This window comes from Camarhynchus parvulus, chromosome 1A (assembly GCF_901933205.1).
Source record: "Camarhynchus parvulus chromosome 1A, STF_HiC, whole genome shotgun sequence".
Classification (NCBI taxonomy): Eukaryota; Metazoa; Chordata; class Aves; order Passeriformes; family Thraupidae; genus Camarhynchus; species Camarhynchus parvulus.
The window spans coordinates 21,986,530-22,000,595 of record NC_044586.1 but is presented as its reverse complement, the minus strand read 5'-3'; the positions used below and the strand labels follow the sequence as shown (position 1 = coordinate 22,000,595).

General features: G+C 50.6%; 2 protein-coding genes across 2 annotated transcripts; one reads left to right on the top strand and one right to left on the bottom strand.

Annotated features, from left to right (window-relative positions):
* Window positions 1–745: 745 nt before the first annotated feature.
* NOL12 (nucleolar protein 12) lies at window positions 746–4,072 on the bottom strand. The gene is made up of 6 exons (XM_030960226.1): window positions 3,931–4,072; window positions 3,742–3,847; window positions 3,596–3,644; window positions 3,031–3,173; window positions 2,059–2,159; window positions 746–1,514 (listed from the first exon to the last, which is right to left on the bottom strand). The coding sequence occupies exons 1-6, from the start codon at window positions 4,008–4,010 to the stop codon at window positions 1,343–1,345; spliced, it is 651 nt and encodes a 216-aa protein (XP_030816086.1). The 5' UTR covers window positions 4,011–4,072; the 3' UTR covers window positions 746–1,342.
* A 967-nt stretch (window positions 4,073–5,039) lies between these two features.
* On the top strand, window positions 5,040–12,107 carry LOC115910170 (arf-GAP with dual PH domain-containing protein 1-like). The gene is made up of 11 exons (XM_030960087.1): window positions 5,040–5,358; window positions 6,347–6,477; window positions 7,356–7,447; window positions 7,546–7,628; window positions 8,334–8,446; window positions 9,076–9,222; window positions 9,636–9,719; window positions 10,054–10,116; window positions 10,626–10,697; window positions 11,188–11,419; window positions 11,507–12,107. Exons 1-11 carry the CDS (start codon window positions 5,268–5,270, stop codon window positions 11,533–11,535), a joined length of 1,137 nt encoding a protein of 378 aa, XP_030815947.1. The 5' UTR covers window positions 5,040–5,267; the 3' UTR covers window positions 11,536–12,107.
* The last annotated feature ends 1,959 nt before the right edge of the window (window positions 12,108–14,066 follow it).

The following is a 14,066-nucleotide window of genomic DNA, read 5'->3' as shown; positions in this document are numbered from 1 at the left end:
TGGCCGTCAGCATTGTTCTGATGTTCCTCCATGCAGCCTCAGGCACTGCTTTACTCTTTTCCCTCCCTTTTCTGGCATGAGGAATCTATTTACTTGCCCATTGCTGGGTTGCAAATTTTTCTGGTGTGGGTTTTGGACACATAGGCCTTTTCATTCTTTGTCATTTCCTTTTCAGTGCACACATGGCATGGGAGGAGGCTTGGCTGACAGAGGCAGGATACTCCAGGATACTCCAGGACAGAGGCCAGCATACTGCCTGGGCTCACTCTCCTCCTCAGAGGATTCACTCACAGTTTTGCCACGGATATTCCTAAATCCCAACCATACAATTTTTTTCCTTCCCCTGCTGAGGGCAACCACAGTAAAAAACATACACTGAGGTCCTAAGAAGAAAGGCAATTAGCTGCTAATAACTGCAGCAACCCTGAGGTAAAGGACAAGGGCAGCCTGTGCCACTCCCACCCGCAGAGGGCCACACACACACACAGCAAGGGCATTAGGGCATTTCATACTCCCCTGAGCTATCGCAGTTAGGATCAGCATATTCAGCAGACAATGGAATGAGCCATTCCTGCTCTAGCTGGCTCTGCCTTGCCACAGAAATAGCTCCTAGCTATTCCATTTTCCAAGCACCAGTGGGTTTCAATATCCTTTAAACACCAGGAATTACCTCCCCCTCTTTTCAGTTGGTGCTGGCACTAGCACAGCTCCTCTTATGCTTCAAATAAGTCACAGATTTTTTTTCTTAGCAAAATGATGTCAAATTTATTCACAAAGTTACCCAATTTCACCTGGCACACATACCAGACAAAAAGTACCCCTGCATTCAGGTGTGGCACTGTGTTGTGTGGTGAAGAAACACAGGAGACAAGATGACACCATGTCTCCATGGAAAAAGGATTTACTGCACAGGAGAAATGCCAGGGCACTGATGCAGGAGTGCAAGCAGAGCTCTCCCAAGTCTCTCAAATTGCCCTGACAATGATGTGCCTGTTGCACCCTGCCCCAGATCCCCTTCTTTAATAAAGCCAAGTATCAGCTTTGAAAGGGGGGGCCAAGGACAGAAGTAGAGAACATGACCTTCAGCAGAAGCTTTTAAGAGATTCTGTGGTACCGAGACACTTAGCTGGAGATCACTGCAAAAATAAATGGGCAGAGTGTCTAGTGACCCTGGCCAGTGCTCAGGAGGCTACAGAAAGGCCGAACTGGCCTGGGTTAATGGCTAGTCAGGATGCCATGTAAACAAGGTGCTTGCCCACAATGACAGGGTCCCAAAGAGCAGCAGGCCAGATGTGCAGCACTGTCCCAGCTGGTGGTCTGAACATCAGTTTCTCTTTCTCTGTTAATCCTGGTCACGGCCCATTTTGCCAGTCAGTCTCCGACGCTGAGTCTTGGTGGTTCGCCCTGTGCTGGACTTCTGGATTTTCTTACGTGAGCCTTGCCCACGTTGGGATCTCTTTCTTTTTGTCTTCTTCTGGCTGTGCATGTGCAGCGTGGCAGTAAGAGAGGAGATTCTGTGCAGGGTAGAAAGAGAAAAGGGTTTGGGGACCAAAGCTTGCAGAAGGAAGGCAACACCACAACAATAGCTGGAGAGCTCTGTGTGGCCCAGCAGGAATGGATGTCAGACAAAGCAAGACCCAGAGGGACTCTAAGCTATGCAGGAAACCTGCAAGTCTCCGTGTGCAGTGACAAGACCCCACAGAGTTAAAGCAACTCTCCACACCCTCAAAGCAGTTGTAAAACCAGGATACAGAAAAATGTGGAGAACGCCTTAATTTCAGCTTTAGGAGCCTCCGACCTTCAGCCCTAGACAGCAGCTGCGCACGCTGCGGGATGTGGCGCGGCGGAGGAGCGGGTGAGAGGTGAGGACGGAGCCCGCCGTGCTGCCGCTCTTCCCGCGGGCACCGGGGCGTGCGCGCCGCGCTCCGCCAGCGCCGCCTGCCGGCCCCGCCCGGGCAGCACCGCACCCGCCGGCGGCCACGCCGCGCGTCCCGCAACCCGGCACTCGCATCGGCTCCCAGAGCCCAACAGAGAAGGCCTGAAGGAATCTGTACATACTTTTCAGACAGGAAGGGGTTTCTGGACTTCTTGGGCATTGTTCTCACAGGCTTGTTCTCCACCTCTTCCCCTTTCTCTTCTTCAGATCCATCAGTTTTTCCCTTAAAAATAAAGCACTTTTGTGATTCTGATGTTTCCACTGCCTTCTTGGTTTCATCCTGTTTTGTGAACTAACTAGTCACAGATGAAGATTTCTTAATTCTGCACACCCCTCACTGTCCAAGTGTCAAGGTTTCCTACTGCAGTCCTGCAGAAAGGCACAACCAGAGATATCCTACAGTAATCCACCCCAAGATCCAAAAACTTCAGCATGATCTTAATGGCCATGTGATTGAAGTTTAAACTTGAATGAACCAAAGGTCTTGGCTTTTGCTTAAATTACTGCCAAGACACCTCTGAGAGGACTTTCAGATTAGATGACCTTACAAATATAAACACAACCAAGACCTGACAATCCCTATGAAAGAAATACAAGCTCTTAGTTACAATGTATTTTGAGAATAAAAGTGACCACAAACAGAACTGAATGGTTTCCTTATTTGTGGCCCAAGCACGGGATTATGGAGAGAAAAATGCCTCCTCATGCTGACAGTAATATTTCTGAACAGGACACAGGAAGGAGGTCAAGGGCAGATCATTTGGCAAAGTCTGAAATCTTGCTGCTTGTCTCGTATCAGCTTTTAAAGTATTACACTGTTGCTATCCAGTCCAGTAACACTTCATTTAACCAGGGTCAGTCGGGACTAGCAAAGGGTTCCAGAGAGGCGTGGAGTGAGCTAGTCATACAGAACATTTCCTTCTCCTTAGAGGCCCAGTTTAAATTGTGGAAAAATAGAAAAGTTATGAGTTTCCCTTTTCATCCCTGTTCCCACCCGGCTGCAAGGCCTTGGACATACTCGGGGACCACCAGCCCTACCTCACCAGCCCCAGGAGTGTGTACAGGTGATACAGAGAGGTAGCAAGAGGTTTTACCAGGGGGCTGCTCAGTCCCAGCTGGCGTGCCCCCGAGAGGTCCAGGTCGCTGATGGTGGTCACTGTTACGATGTGGTTTGGGTGGTCGATGTTCACAGACTCTGTCCGCGATGTCACCAAGTGCTCCAGTTCATCAGCCTCCTCTGGGAACACAAGAAATCCTACACTGCAAAGTGCCCAGCTTTTTATGGGATAAACTCACTTGTTCCTGATGCACCATGCTGGGCTGGGGTGACACCTGGCCTTGGCATGCAGGGATAAAGGGCAGAGGGCCTTGGCACTGCAAGCCTGGAGGGCAAGCTCCTTCTCCCCCCTGAGGGGACCTGGTGACACCTTGGAGATGTCTGCCTGCTCCTTCCTTTCTGTACGAGCCCCATGATTGCTGGGACAGAGGGCTGCGGGGTCACCGCTCCGATTGCTGCCCAGCTTATCTGGGGAACACGACAGGGCCGAGCAGCTGTTGTGGGACAGGGTACGAGCATCCCTGCCCCAGCCCTCAACACCCACTCAAGGCTGCCGGCCCACGGGCGCCCACCGCCCTCCCCACCGAGGGCCCAGCACGTACCGAGCGCCTCCTCCCTCTCGCTCAGCATCTTCAGATACTCCTGGTGCCGCTGAGGAAGGGAAATAGGTCATGGGGCGCCTCTGCCCGCCCCTCCTGCCCCGCTCCCTGCTCGCCTGGCGAGGGGGGACACGACACCCTCCCCTCACCTCCTCTTTAATTTTCCTCTCCTCTTCCTTCAGCTTCCGTTTGATCTCCTCCAGCGCCGCCTTCCTCCGCTCCACCTTCCGCTTGTGGAAGCCGGTCAGGTACTCCCTGCCGCCGACAACACAGAACCACCCGGCTTTCAGCGACCGGGGCCGCCTTCCCTCCCCGCCCCGGGGCCCGCCCGGCCTCACCTCCGCCGCTCCTCGTCGAAAGTCACCACCAGCCGCCTCTCGCGGCCGCCCGGGCCCTTCTTGTTCTTCTTGCGGCCCATGGCGGCCCCACGTTGCTGCCGCTGCTGCTGCTGCCGCCCGCCCCTTCCGCCGGAACGCCGGCAGCTCTGCCCGCCGCCCCCGGCCCGGGCGGGACGCAGCGCCCAGCGACACTGACCTGCGCCTGTGCGCCTGTTCCCGGCCCTGGAGTCTGGCCTGGCGTGCGCGGGGTTTGCTTCAGGCGTGGGAGCCTGCGGCTGCACTCCCCTTCACCTTCCTCCCCGCAAAAGATTCTGTGGCGCTGCCTTGTGCGGCCACTCTAAGCCAGAACATGGCAGTGTAGCACCCGCTCTCAGTGTAGCCTGAGACTCGTTCTGACACTCCAGAGTGTTTTGCATCAACATCGCTTAAATAAATGCCGCTCTTCTGAATAGTTAACATCTGCAGTTCTTCAACTGAGCATTCTTCAATAGATCTCTGAGTTTATTTCAAGATATTGTCATTTCTTGGGGTTAGCAGAGCATGTGCTGCTCCTCTTATCCGGGGAAGGCAGCTATGGAGATGGGTCTTGGCTCTGACGCTGTGTCCAAGTCGCAGCCTCTGGCTGGACAGCCATGATCTCTGTAGTGGTGGAGAGAGGTACTGGCATGAGTTGGTGGGGGTATCAAGATTGCCATGTTCTGATGGCTTAGAGTGACATTGGCTGATCTCCTGAACCTTTATTGCTCCCCTGTTCTGCCTTAAAAATGGGTGTAATGCCTGTGTGGTGGCCAGCTGACTTCGGTGGAAGCTTCTGAAGTGTTGTGGGGGCAGCCAAAGCCAGCCCCCCCAGCCGACAGAGCATGACGAGTCCTGACAGTCCTGTCACAGCCTGGCAGTCACTTGTCCACAGCCAGCTATCCTTTATCAGCTTGCTTGCTGCTTTCACTCTTTTCCTGGTCTGTCCTTTCACCAGCAGAAATGTGGAAAAACCAGTTCTGTGGTTAGTTGCTGCACTTCCCTCCACGCCCATGGGGCAGGTCTCCTCCTCCTCCTCAGTCCTCACGCACAGTCTGGGTGCACTTCAGCCTCCAGCCTCTTTGCCTCTGCCTGTGCTCAGCCGGCTCAGGTGCACCGACAGGCCTCTGTACCCTTCCCATTTACCGTAACCTTAGGCTTCTCTTGCCTTCCTCTTTTCCCCCTGGCTGCCAGATCTTGTCTCTCTGGTGGCTCCTTCTCTCCTGGGTAACACAGTGGGTTAGCCTGCAGGTGCATAAGGTGCAGGCAGCTGCCCTCCTGGCCCTGTCCTGCCCTGCCTGGAGGGATACCATTCCTAGGCGATGGCTGGAGGGAACGAGCGGAGCATGAAGGCCCTGAAGGAAGTGTGGCAAAGAGCAGAGAATTCTTTGTGTGCGGACTGCGGGAAACCAGGTGAGTCCCCGAAGGATGCTGCAGGAAGAGTTGGAAGCAGGGAGCTGGGGCTGATCTCTAGCAGCCACTTAGTGCTGGCTGTCTGGACTGCACAGGAGCCTGGGCTGGAGAGAAAGGGGAGGCATCGCTCTGGGTATTCATTTCCTCTCCCTTCAGGTGGGTTGGCAAGGGAGGAGGGAGAAGATGCTGCCATAGCACTGGTGGGAAGGACAGGGATGTGGGAGTGCCAGATTATCAGGGGCTCCATGGCTGCAGCACCGTGGGTTGTAGTCACGTCAGATCGCAAATGCAAATCAAGGTCATGCCCAGTCAGGACCTGACAGGAAAGCTCGCAGTGAAATCCTAACTTCTCCAGAAAGAAGGCATGATTCAGGAGGGCATGGTCTCCGCCATGACTCAGCTCTGAACTGACAACCTGCCACAGCTGCCTAGAAAATTTCATTTACTGAAGGGCTTGCCCTCTCAGAAGGGTACCCAGTTTGAGGTCCTACAAGTGCTGCTAAAAACACCCATCATACACCTCCAAAAGGAGCGTACTACCCAAGCCAAATTAAGACTGGGAAAATTAGTGCAATTTTGCCCTATTTAATTACCCCAGGAGAGTTTTAGATTCAAGGTTGTTTTCCACTTCCGGAGCTAAACACTGTTAGGGGTTTGCTGTGATGCACTGAACAACTCCTGGGGCCTTTTCCCAGAGGTGGTTTCATTTTCCTCTGAGTGATCCTTTACACAAAGGGAGTTCACAGAGCACTTTGGGGTTATTCAAGATACAGGTCATTAAAAATTCAGCAAAGTGATTGGAATGGGGAATGAGGGATCAATAGCTGTGGTTTTTTTCTGACTGGCATCCATGCCTTGGGCGTTAATTACTCAGCTCAGATGAAACTGTGGTCATCAGCTCCCTGTTTCTCAGGACTACATTCTCAGGTGAGGCATATCTCCCAGGGATATTCACCACTTCTAGTTATATCCTTTTCTATATTCTCAGATCCTGACTGGGCATCCTCTACTTTGGGTGTCTTTATATGCCTCAGCTGTTCAGGAATTCACCGCAACATCCCTAGCATCAGCAAAGTCAAATCCCTGAAGATGGACTACTGGGATGATGCTCAGGTGCAGGTGAGAGCTTTATCCCCATGGGTAGGGCAGGTGGTTTGGACTAGGCTATACACTCAGTGTCCTGGCAAAATTAGTCCTTTGACCTCACAGAGATGGAATGTAATCTGGTTTAATCAGTCTCTTTTCTACTCGTAAAAATCAGGGATAACTCCCGACAACCCACTGGTAGAGGGAGGACACACTTGCCTTATGTGTCTCCACATGTCCTATTACTTTATGGCAAATGCAGAACTCTTGCAATGTATCTTACTAAGGCTTAGGGTCTTTGTTGCTTCAGATTGTTTTCCACTGGCCAAGACCATCCAGCCTCAATATCTCCTCTTGATTTCAGCAGTCCAAGGGGAAAATCTTGGGCAATTCCATTCTCCAAGAAAAGTTTCCAGATATAATACAATCTCTTGAGAAAAATGGCACTTAGGAGACCTTGATTTTCTTCCTGTTACAGCCCTCTCAACTCACTAATTTTCAGGGGACTGAAAATATTTTCTGGTGATCCAAAGAGAATAATCTGTGTCTTGTTGCTCTTTGGAAGAGGTTGGACTGTCCTTCCAGATGCCATTGCAGAGCGGCTGTCGAACTCTCCAGGACATGTGGGGCATGGCAGCAAATCCACTGAATGTGTGTGCACCCAGCCTTACGGAAGTGACATTTATGGCACTCTATTGATTCAGGTGCAATCACTGTAATGTCTGAGAGTAGATGAGACCTTTGAGACCCACCTTTCTGCAGCCAGGCTGCTGGGATATTGCAATGGAGGGGAAAGAGAATGCTCCATTAGAGTTTGATATGCATCTGACCCTGTAGTGGGTCAGGAAAGAAAAGGTCCAGCATGAGTGTGCATCAAAGGCAAGGCGCTAACTCTCTGTCTAACTCTGCAGTTTCTGGCCAAGCATGGGAATGCTGTGACTAAAGCCATATATGAAGCTCACATCCCTATTTACTATTACCAGCCAACCTACAATGACTGCCAGTAAGTTGCTGCATGCAGAAGAAAAGGGGGAAGGGCAATTCTCTGTTCCTCTAATTCCTCTAGTTCGTTTCTGGGCTACCTGTCCCCTCTCTCCATAGAGTGCTGAGAGAACAGTGGATACGGGCCAAATATGAACGCAAAGAATTTACTGAGCCAGGAAAACAGCTGCCATATTCTGATGGTAAGAGCAGAACACAGCATCAAAACTTCCTGCCTGTTGTCTTTGCTGGCAACTTCTGAGTGTCATGAGGTGTCAGTGTTGCAAATCCCACAAGTACTCCTGAGCACCCAAGTGGTCATTAAAGGGCTTCATTTTGGGTGTGTTAAATTGTGGACAACATAGACTGGCACAGGTAGCTTAAAAGCCTGGTGTTACCAGGTGGCATTTTTCAAAGACATTTGTTATCTTGGTGGAGACAGACACCTGCAATAAGGAATATCTGTTCTGCTGCGTGCCACCCCCTATAACCATGGCAGCTGTCCTTGAAACAGTGCTGCCAGCCCTGTGACAAAGGGCATTGGAGCCCAAGAGGCTGCAGAGTCAAGTGGGAAGAGTTCTGGTCCCACACCACAGTCTGCATGGGCTAGGACTCCAGTGTTCACAGGAGACAGCTCTCACACTGTCAGAGGTAGTAGTAGGAGCAGGACTAGGAGATGGGAAGAATCTGGGAATGTCTTTTGGTGAGTGCTTATCTACACTGCAAACATGGGAACACACCATCTTTAGTTGTAAGTCAGAGACGAAACATCTGAAGTGTTTACTCTCAGCAATAGTCCATCATGTTCTTTGTCCCAGAGGGGTGGCTGGGCCCCAGGCTGCATGCAGCTCTCTGGTGCCTACCATGCCTGTGGGGAATGTTATTATAAGTGGCTTTTCTGTTCCAAGGGGTGAAGGAAGGCATCCTTTGGAAGCGAGGCCGAGACAACGGGCAGTTCCTACCCCGCAAGTTCCTCTTGTCTGAGAGAGAGGGATGTCTGAAGTATTTCACCAAGCAGGATGTGAGTATGGTGGTCAACTCCCACCTCAGTGTGTACTCCACCCGGAGCAGTAGGGTCACAGAGATGTTCTGACTTCCTATACATGTTTCTGAAGTTGCCTTGTTCATCCCAGCTCAGAGATGACAACAAAGCATGTCACTAAGGAGAAGGGTCCCCTTCCTACTGTCAGAGTGACTTCTCTTCATGCTCTCCCTTTGTGCTTCCCTCACTACTGAGAAAAAGACTGATCTTCCTTTTCACTCCTATCCTGGATGTGTAATCCTGCACCATTCCTGGAACCAGCCTCACCCCATTGTGAGCCAAGTTGGCAAAAACCTTTTCTGTGGTTGGTTTTGAGGAGGGCTGCTTTTCTGCTCATTCATATCTCAGAAATGAGTGGGGCAAGAGCTAAAATGCTATCACAAGGGAGAGAATGGCTCAGGGTAGGGAGAAGCAGGACATGCCATCCAGAGAAACCTGGACCAGCTCCAGAAGTGGGCTGATATGAACCTCAGAAGGTTTAAAAAAGCCAAGTACAAGGTTCTCCACCTGGTGAGGCCTCTGACCTTGCCTTACCCCAGGTAATCAGTAGCTCAGATCTCTTTCCTTCTAGGATTGCTCATGCATGGTCAATGCCATTCTCTTTTCAGGCCAAAGAACCCAAAATCAATGTTAAAATAGATGTAATTAATGCTACATTCCAGCCAGAGAAGATTGGGAACCCCAATGGCCTGCAGATCACCTATCTCAAAGACAATAAGACCCGGAATATATTTGTCTACCATGAAAGTGGAAAGGTATCTGGTTTTAGCATCAAACCCTGCAAAGCCATTGAGGGGATTTGAGGAGCTGCTGATATTAAATAGTATGAAGCATGGGTAGGATGGGGTGTGTGAGTGTGAGCTGCTGTAGGTAATAGTGTGGGGGTTCTGGCTCTGTGTTTGTGTATCTGTGAGAGAGTTTTGCTGCAGGGAGCAGGGCAGGAGCACTGGCTGAGTTGGTTTGTGTGGGAGGAGTTCTCTAGAAGATGTGCTGCCTGTGCATGTGGGGAATGGGGCAGCCGTGCTGGCTGTGTGCCTGTGAGGGAGATGCTGCGGAGGGAGAGCTGACTGTGTTTGTAGTTAACTCAGGGCTGGGTGCAGCTGGGTGAATTTAGATGCCCCTCTGTTGCTCTGGCTAAGCTTTCTGTCCTGTCCTGTCCCACCCTCAGGAGATAGTGGACTGGTTCAACGCCATCCGCTCAGTGCAGTTCCATTACCTGAAGGTGGCATTTCCCATTGCCAGCGATAATGAGGTAAGGCAGCACTGGAGCTCCTCCTGAGTCTCCTGCTGCTTACATGATAAAAGAGCTCGTTAGTTACTGTTGTAACCCCAGGTATGGAAGTGGAAACTGCAGGGTAAAAGACAGAGGGATGAGAAGGTGTTTTTCAAAGGGCCTGTGGTGGTCAGAAAATAGCTGCTCTCTGCTGTTTCTGGGGTATTTTGAAGGCAGAAGTGATGCCTTGCTAGGCAGTTTGGGAAATATAAATTTAGAAGGTGACTGAATTTGGGGGAATAGAAGGGTGAGGGAGAGAAATTAATAGCGATGAGGCACAGCTAAGGGAATTTTACTCTTGCCATTTTGTCAGATCAAAAATCGTCTGACGAGAAACTTCTTGAAGGAGGGATACATGGAGAAGACTGGTCCCAAGGTGAGTTGCTATGGTAGAAAAAATCAAACAGGGGCCTGCCAGAGGACCACTGGCTTTCCTTACTTCAATGTTTTTCTCCTGCTGTTTCCTCATTCCCCCCTGACTCTTTAGACACCCATGGGAAGAGTGTGTGTGCACCAAGGGAGGGGAGGATGAAAGGAAGGGGAAGGACACATATGAAAGTAGATGAAGCCAAAGTCCCTGTTTTCTCCCAGAGTGACAGATCTCTCTGCATGTGTCTGTGCGTGTGTGACCTTACAATTATTTAGTGTCCAGATTTCTCCTGTCTCAACTCTGGGGTCCTTCATCGAAGTTCAGGAGTTGGGGACAGCAGCTGGGACTGAATCACCTGACACCGACCCCACTCTCAGCTCAGAAAGGGCGAGGAGGAGGTTGCTGTTACGGCAGGGGCTTGCTTCACGCGGTTGGGATGAATTTGGGGTATCCATTCGCACTGCTCGCAGCAGAGGGCACTGTCCCCTCACACATGTCACCTGTTCCCTTCACAGCAGAGAGAGGCCTTTAAGAAGCGCTGGTTCACGCTGGATCACCGCAGGCTCATGTACTTCAAGGATCCTTTGGTGAGAGGGAGATGTGACCGCCGGCAGCTGCAGGCAGCGGTGCTGGGGCAGCGTCAAAGTGCGCGCAGAGTCCGTGCTCTGCAGCGAGAGGGGCTTGCAGGTTTCCCAGCTGCTATGAATGGACTCCGGGTCTTCCCCTTTCCACCCTTTTTAGTTCATCACATGCTTTCTGTGTTTGTTTCACTGCCTGCAAACAATGGGAACACGGAGGGCAGCAGTGTAAAGGTGGTGATGGGAGGGTGACACAGAGAGATGAGAGCAGCGGTTCCTCTCTCAGACCTCTTGAGATTTATGGCCTTATTTTCTTCTTTTCACTACTGCCTTTGAGCACAGGCTCACTGCTCTTCTGAATCCCCTGACCGCCTCCAAAGCCTTTTGCTGCTACGTCCCCAGTGCTCACACACTCTCCTCCTGTCCTTAGGTGCCCTGTAATGATTCTCTTGTTCTTCTGGGATTCTATAAATCACTGTCTTTCCCTCCTGATGTGCAGGACGCCTTTGCTAAGGGTGAGGTGTTTGTGGGCAGTGGAGAGAATGGATATAGTGTCCAGAAGGGATTGCCTTCAGGGACACAGGGCAACTTCTCTTGGCACTACGGCATCACCATTGTCACCCCTGACCGGGAATACCTCTTCACCTGCGAGACAGAGACTGACCAGCTGGAGTGGGTCAGAGCCTTCACTAGTGTCATCAACCAGGCCATGACACCACAGGAATATGCAAGTAAGTGCCTGGGTGCTGTTTCCTTGCCCTCCTGCCACTCCCATTCAGGGTATTGCCCTAATGCACCACCTTTTCTCTTCACTACAGTTGAAGCCTACTTCAAGTTTAAATCCTAGGAAGCCATGCAGGAATCTCACTGTGACTCAACTCTACCTGGTCCTATTGGGTGGCTGTCAGGACAGGAGAGGAGATTGACATCAGAGAAACACAGTGCTCTTGGAGCACCCTTTGAAGCACTTTTGCCCCCATTGGATATCCACTTTGTTTTGAGGGCCCGATTAAGCTGCTTCTTTTCAAGTGCAAGATTTTGTGCGTCTGAATCCTCAGTACAACCTGTCCCTGTTAAATTGCTGTCATCTGGCTGGATGCTGACAGGTCTTGCCTGTCAGTCAGGCCTTGAAAACTTTGGTACTTACTCTGTTGGACGTGAGACCCAGAATCACTCCTGCATGAAACTGCAGACGGGTACCCACCTGAGAGAAGAAAAGAGCTACCTGGCTGGAGCCAGGCACCACAGCGGGTTACAGGGGCTGCTGGACTAAAAGAGCCTTTACAAGAAATATCATATCTGCAGGTGACAGAGATGTGAAACATCTAGATATTTGACCAGTTAGTGCAGTGGTTGAGAAAGGTCACTTAAAACATGTAACCTAACAGCCAAATGTGAGGCTTGTTTCCTTCTGCCATGTATGGGCTTGAAAGCTTCTTCAGATGACATTTGTGTGCAGACCTTCCACCAAATGCTTCAGAGAAGATTAAGAGATCATCTCAAAAATAATGTGGATATACATTTGGGTATGTGGATATACATTTGGGTATGTGGATAACGTGTGCATGCACACACATAACAAAAAGTGATGGAGGTGGAATACTGCCCTAGGGAAGATACTGTGAGGGATATTCATGCCACTGAAGATCAGCTGCCCAACTTGAGTCTCTATCAGACCAATGGAGAGGGGTTGGGTCTTGCAGAGAGGAGCTGATAACATGTATAGAGTTCAGAGTCTGCTGTCTCTATTAGAGCCTAGGGTTGATGCTGAATATAGTAACACATGGATCTCTTCTCCCTCATCCCCTGTATGTCAAAGGCCTGGCACTTTCATTCTGACCTGCACACTGCATATGTTTATCTTGTCCATCATACATACATATCTGTATGTTCATGTTCTCATAGTAAGAGTTAGCCTAAAACACAAAATCAACCCATGATTCATGTCTTAAAGCTCATCTCTTAAAGCTCTCTTGGGAGAGCTGTGCTTCACATGCTGGGAGGAATGGCTGAGTTCTGCTGGTGACTGTAGTATCTGATGTGTTTGCAGTTTTATCAGGCAGTGTGAGAGAAGGTATCTCGTGTGTTAAGGGGAGCTAACTGGAATTAATAAGACAACCAGTATTTTAATTAGCTCCTAAAGAAATAATTTAAAAATACCATTGTAATTTATTTTAACTTCCTAAATTAGCTGACATGTTAACTGCTGAGGTATGAGGTTGTTTCTTGGAAGAACGTACAGATGATTGAACAAAAAGCCATGGCTGTTCATTGTATTTCCTGGGGCATGTGGGCTGTGACTGTTCCCATCAGAGCCAAATGGGCAGACTCACGGTGCCCCTCTGCTTCTGGGGACCCCACTCTGTGCCAGGACCACCACAATCTGTTGGGAGCATCAACTTCCTGGATGAGTAGAAGCATCACTCACCCTACTACCATGGTGCAATGGAAATATCCACCTAAAAGTATATTTTCACTGCCTTTTGCTGATCTCTCCTAGTTTGGAGCATGATTTTCCTGAAAACCAAAGGTCATTGCACAGTGGGGGGAGTACTGATGGGATGCCTCCTCCTCCTCCTGTTTGCTGCTGAATTACCACTGCTGGATACGAGCAGAGGCATTTGACTCAGCTACAATGAAGCTATGGCACATCTGTCTCTGCTCCGCAGATTCTGTCCCACCGTGTCTTCCTCGAGACAAGGAGGCTCAGATGCGAGTGAGGCAAGGGCCGGGTAGCTTCGGGCGCGGGTGTCATGTGGTGATGTCTCGCTAGAAGGCGGTGGTGCCTAGCGATGCGCTGCTGCTCCCTGCTCTGCGGCCGGGCAGCTTCCCGGGGCTGCGAGGGAACGACGGGGAAGGCTTAGAGGAGGAGGATGGTCTTTGTGGAGAGGAAGGAAAAACAGAGTCTAAAACACCCAGTCCTTTGTGTCTCTGGGAGCTTGCTGCTGACTTGAGGGCAAAGGTGGAAAAGGGCCAGGACAGACAGTGTGAGAGGTCCTACCATCTGGTGGGCCTGCTTGCAAACTGGGGACTACATTGACAACACCCGAACCTCAAAGAGCCCTGAAGAGCTTGGGAGGGAGTGTGGGACAGGTTCTTTCAGTCTGGCTTGGCTGGGGAGAGCTGTGTGGCTGCTCTCTGCCTATTGCACTTCCAGGGCTGGCCCTTGTTTCTCTTCTAAAGCCACAGCATGATGCTTTCCACCCTCCCTGCCAGATTATGGAGTCTTGTCTTTCAGTTGTCTCCTGTCTCAAATGAGGACAACTGTACAAGGAGAGATGGGATAAAGAAAGGGAGGTAAGAACAAGAAGGAAGACGAAGCAGGATAAAGTAAGATATGGGGGAAGAAAGCATGTCTGCCAGAAAGAGGAGGGAGCC

What these genes read in the sequence shown, in the direction of transcription:
- LOC115910170 (XM_030960087.1), top strand. Translation starts at nt 5,268, where the DNA reads ATGGCTGGAGGGAACGAGCGGAGCATGAAGGCCCTGAAGGAAGTGTGG. An exon ending in GGGATGATGCTCAGGTGCAG is followed by an intron (nt 6,478 to 7,355) that starts GTGAGAGCTTTA and finishes CTAACTCTGCAG; the next exon opens with TTTCTGGCCAAGCATGGGAA. An exon ending in AGTATTTCACCAAGCAGGAT is followed by an intron (nt 8,447 to 9,075) that starts GTGAGTATGGTG and finishes TTCTCTTTTCAG; the next exon opens with GCCAAAGAACCCAAAATCAA.
- NOL12 (XM_030960226.1), bottom strand. Translation starts at nt 4,010, where the DNA reads ATGGGCCGCAAGAAGAACAAGAAGGGCCCGGGCGGCCGCGAGAGGCGG. An exon ending in TTCGACGAGGAGCGGCGGAG is followed by an intron (nt 3,848 to 3,930) that starts GTGAGGCCGGGC and finishes TGTCGGCGGCAG; the next exon opens with GGAGTACCTGACCGGCTTCC. An exon ending in CGAGAGGGAGGAGGCGCTCG is followed by an intron (nt 3,174 to 3,595) that starts GTACGTGCTGGG and finishes TTGTGTTCCCAG; the next exon opens with AGGAGGCTGATGAACTGGAG.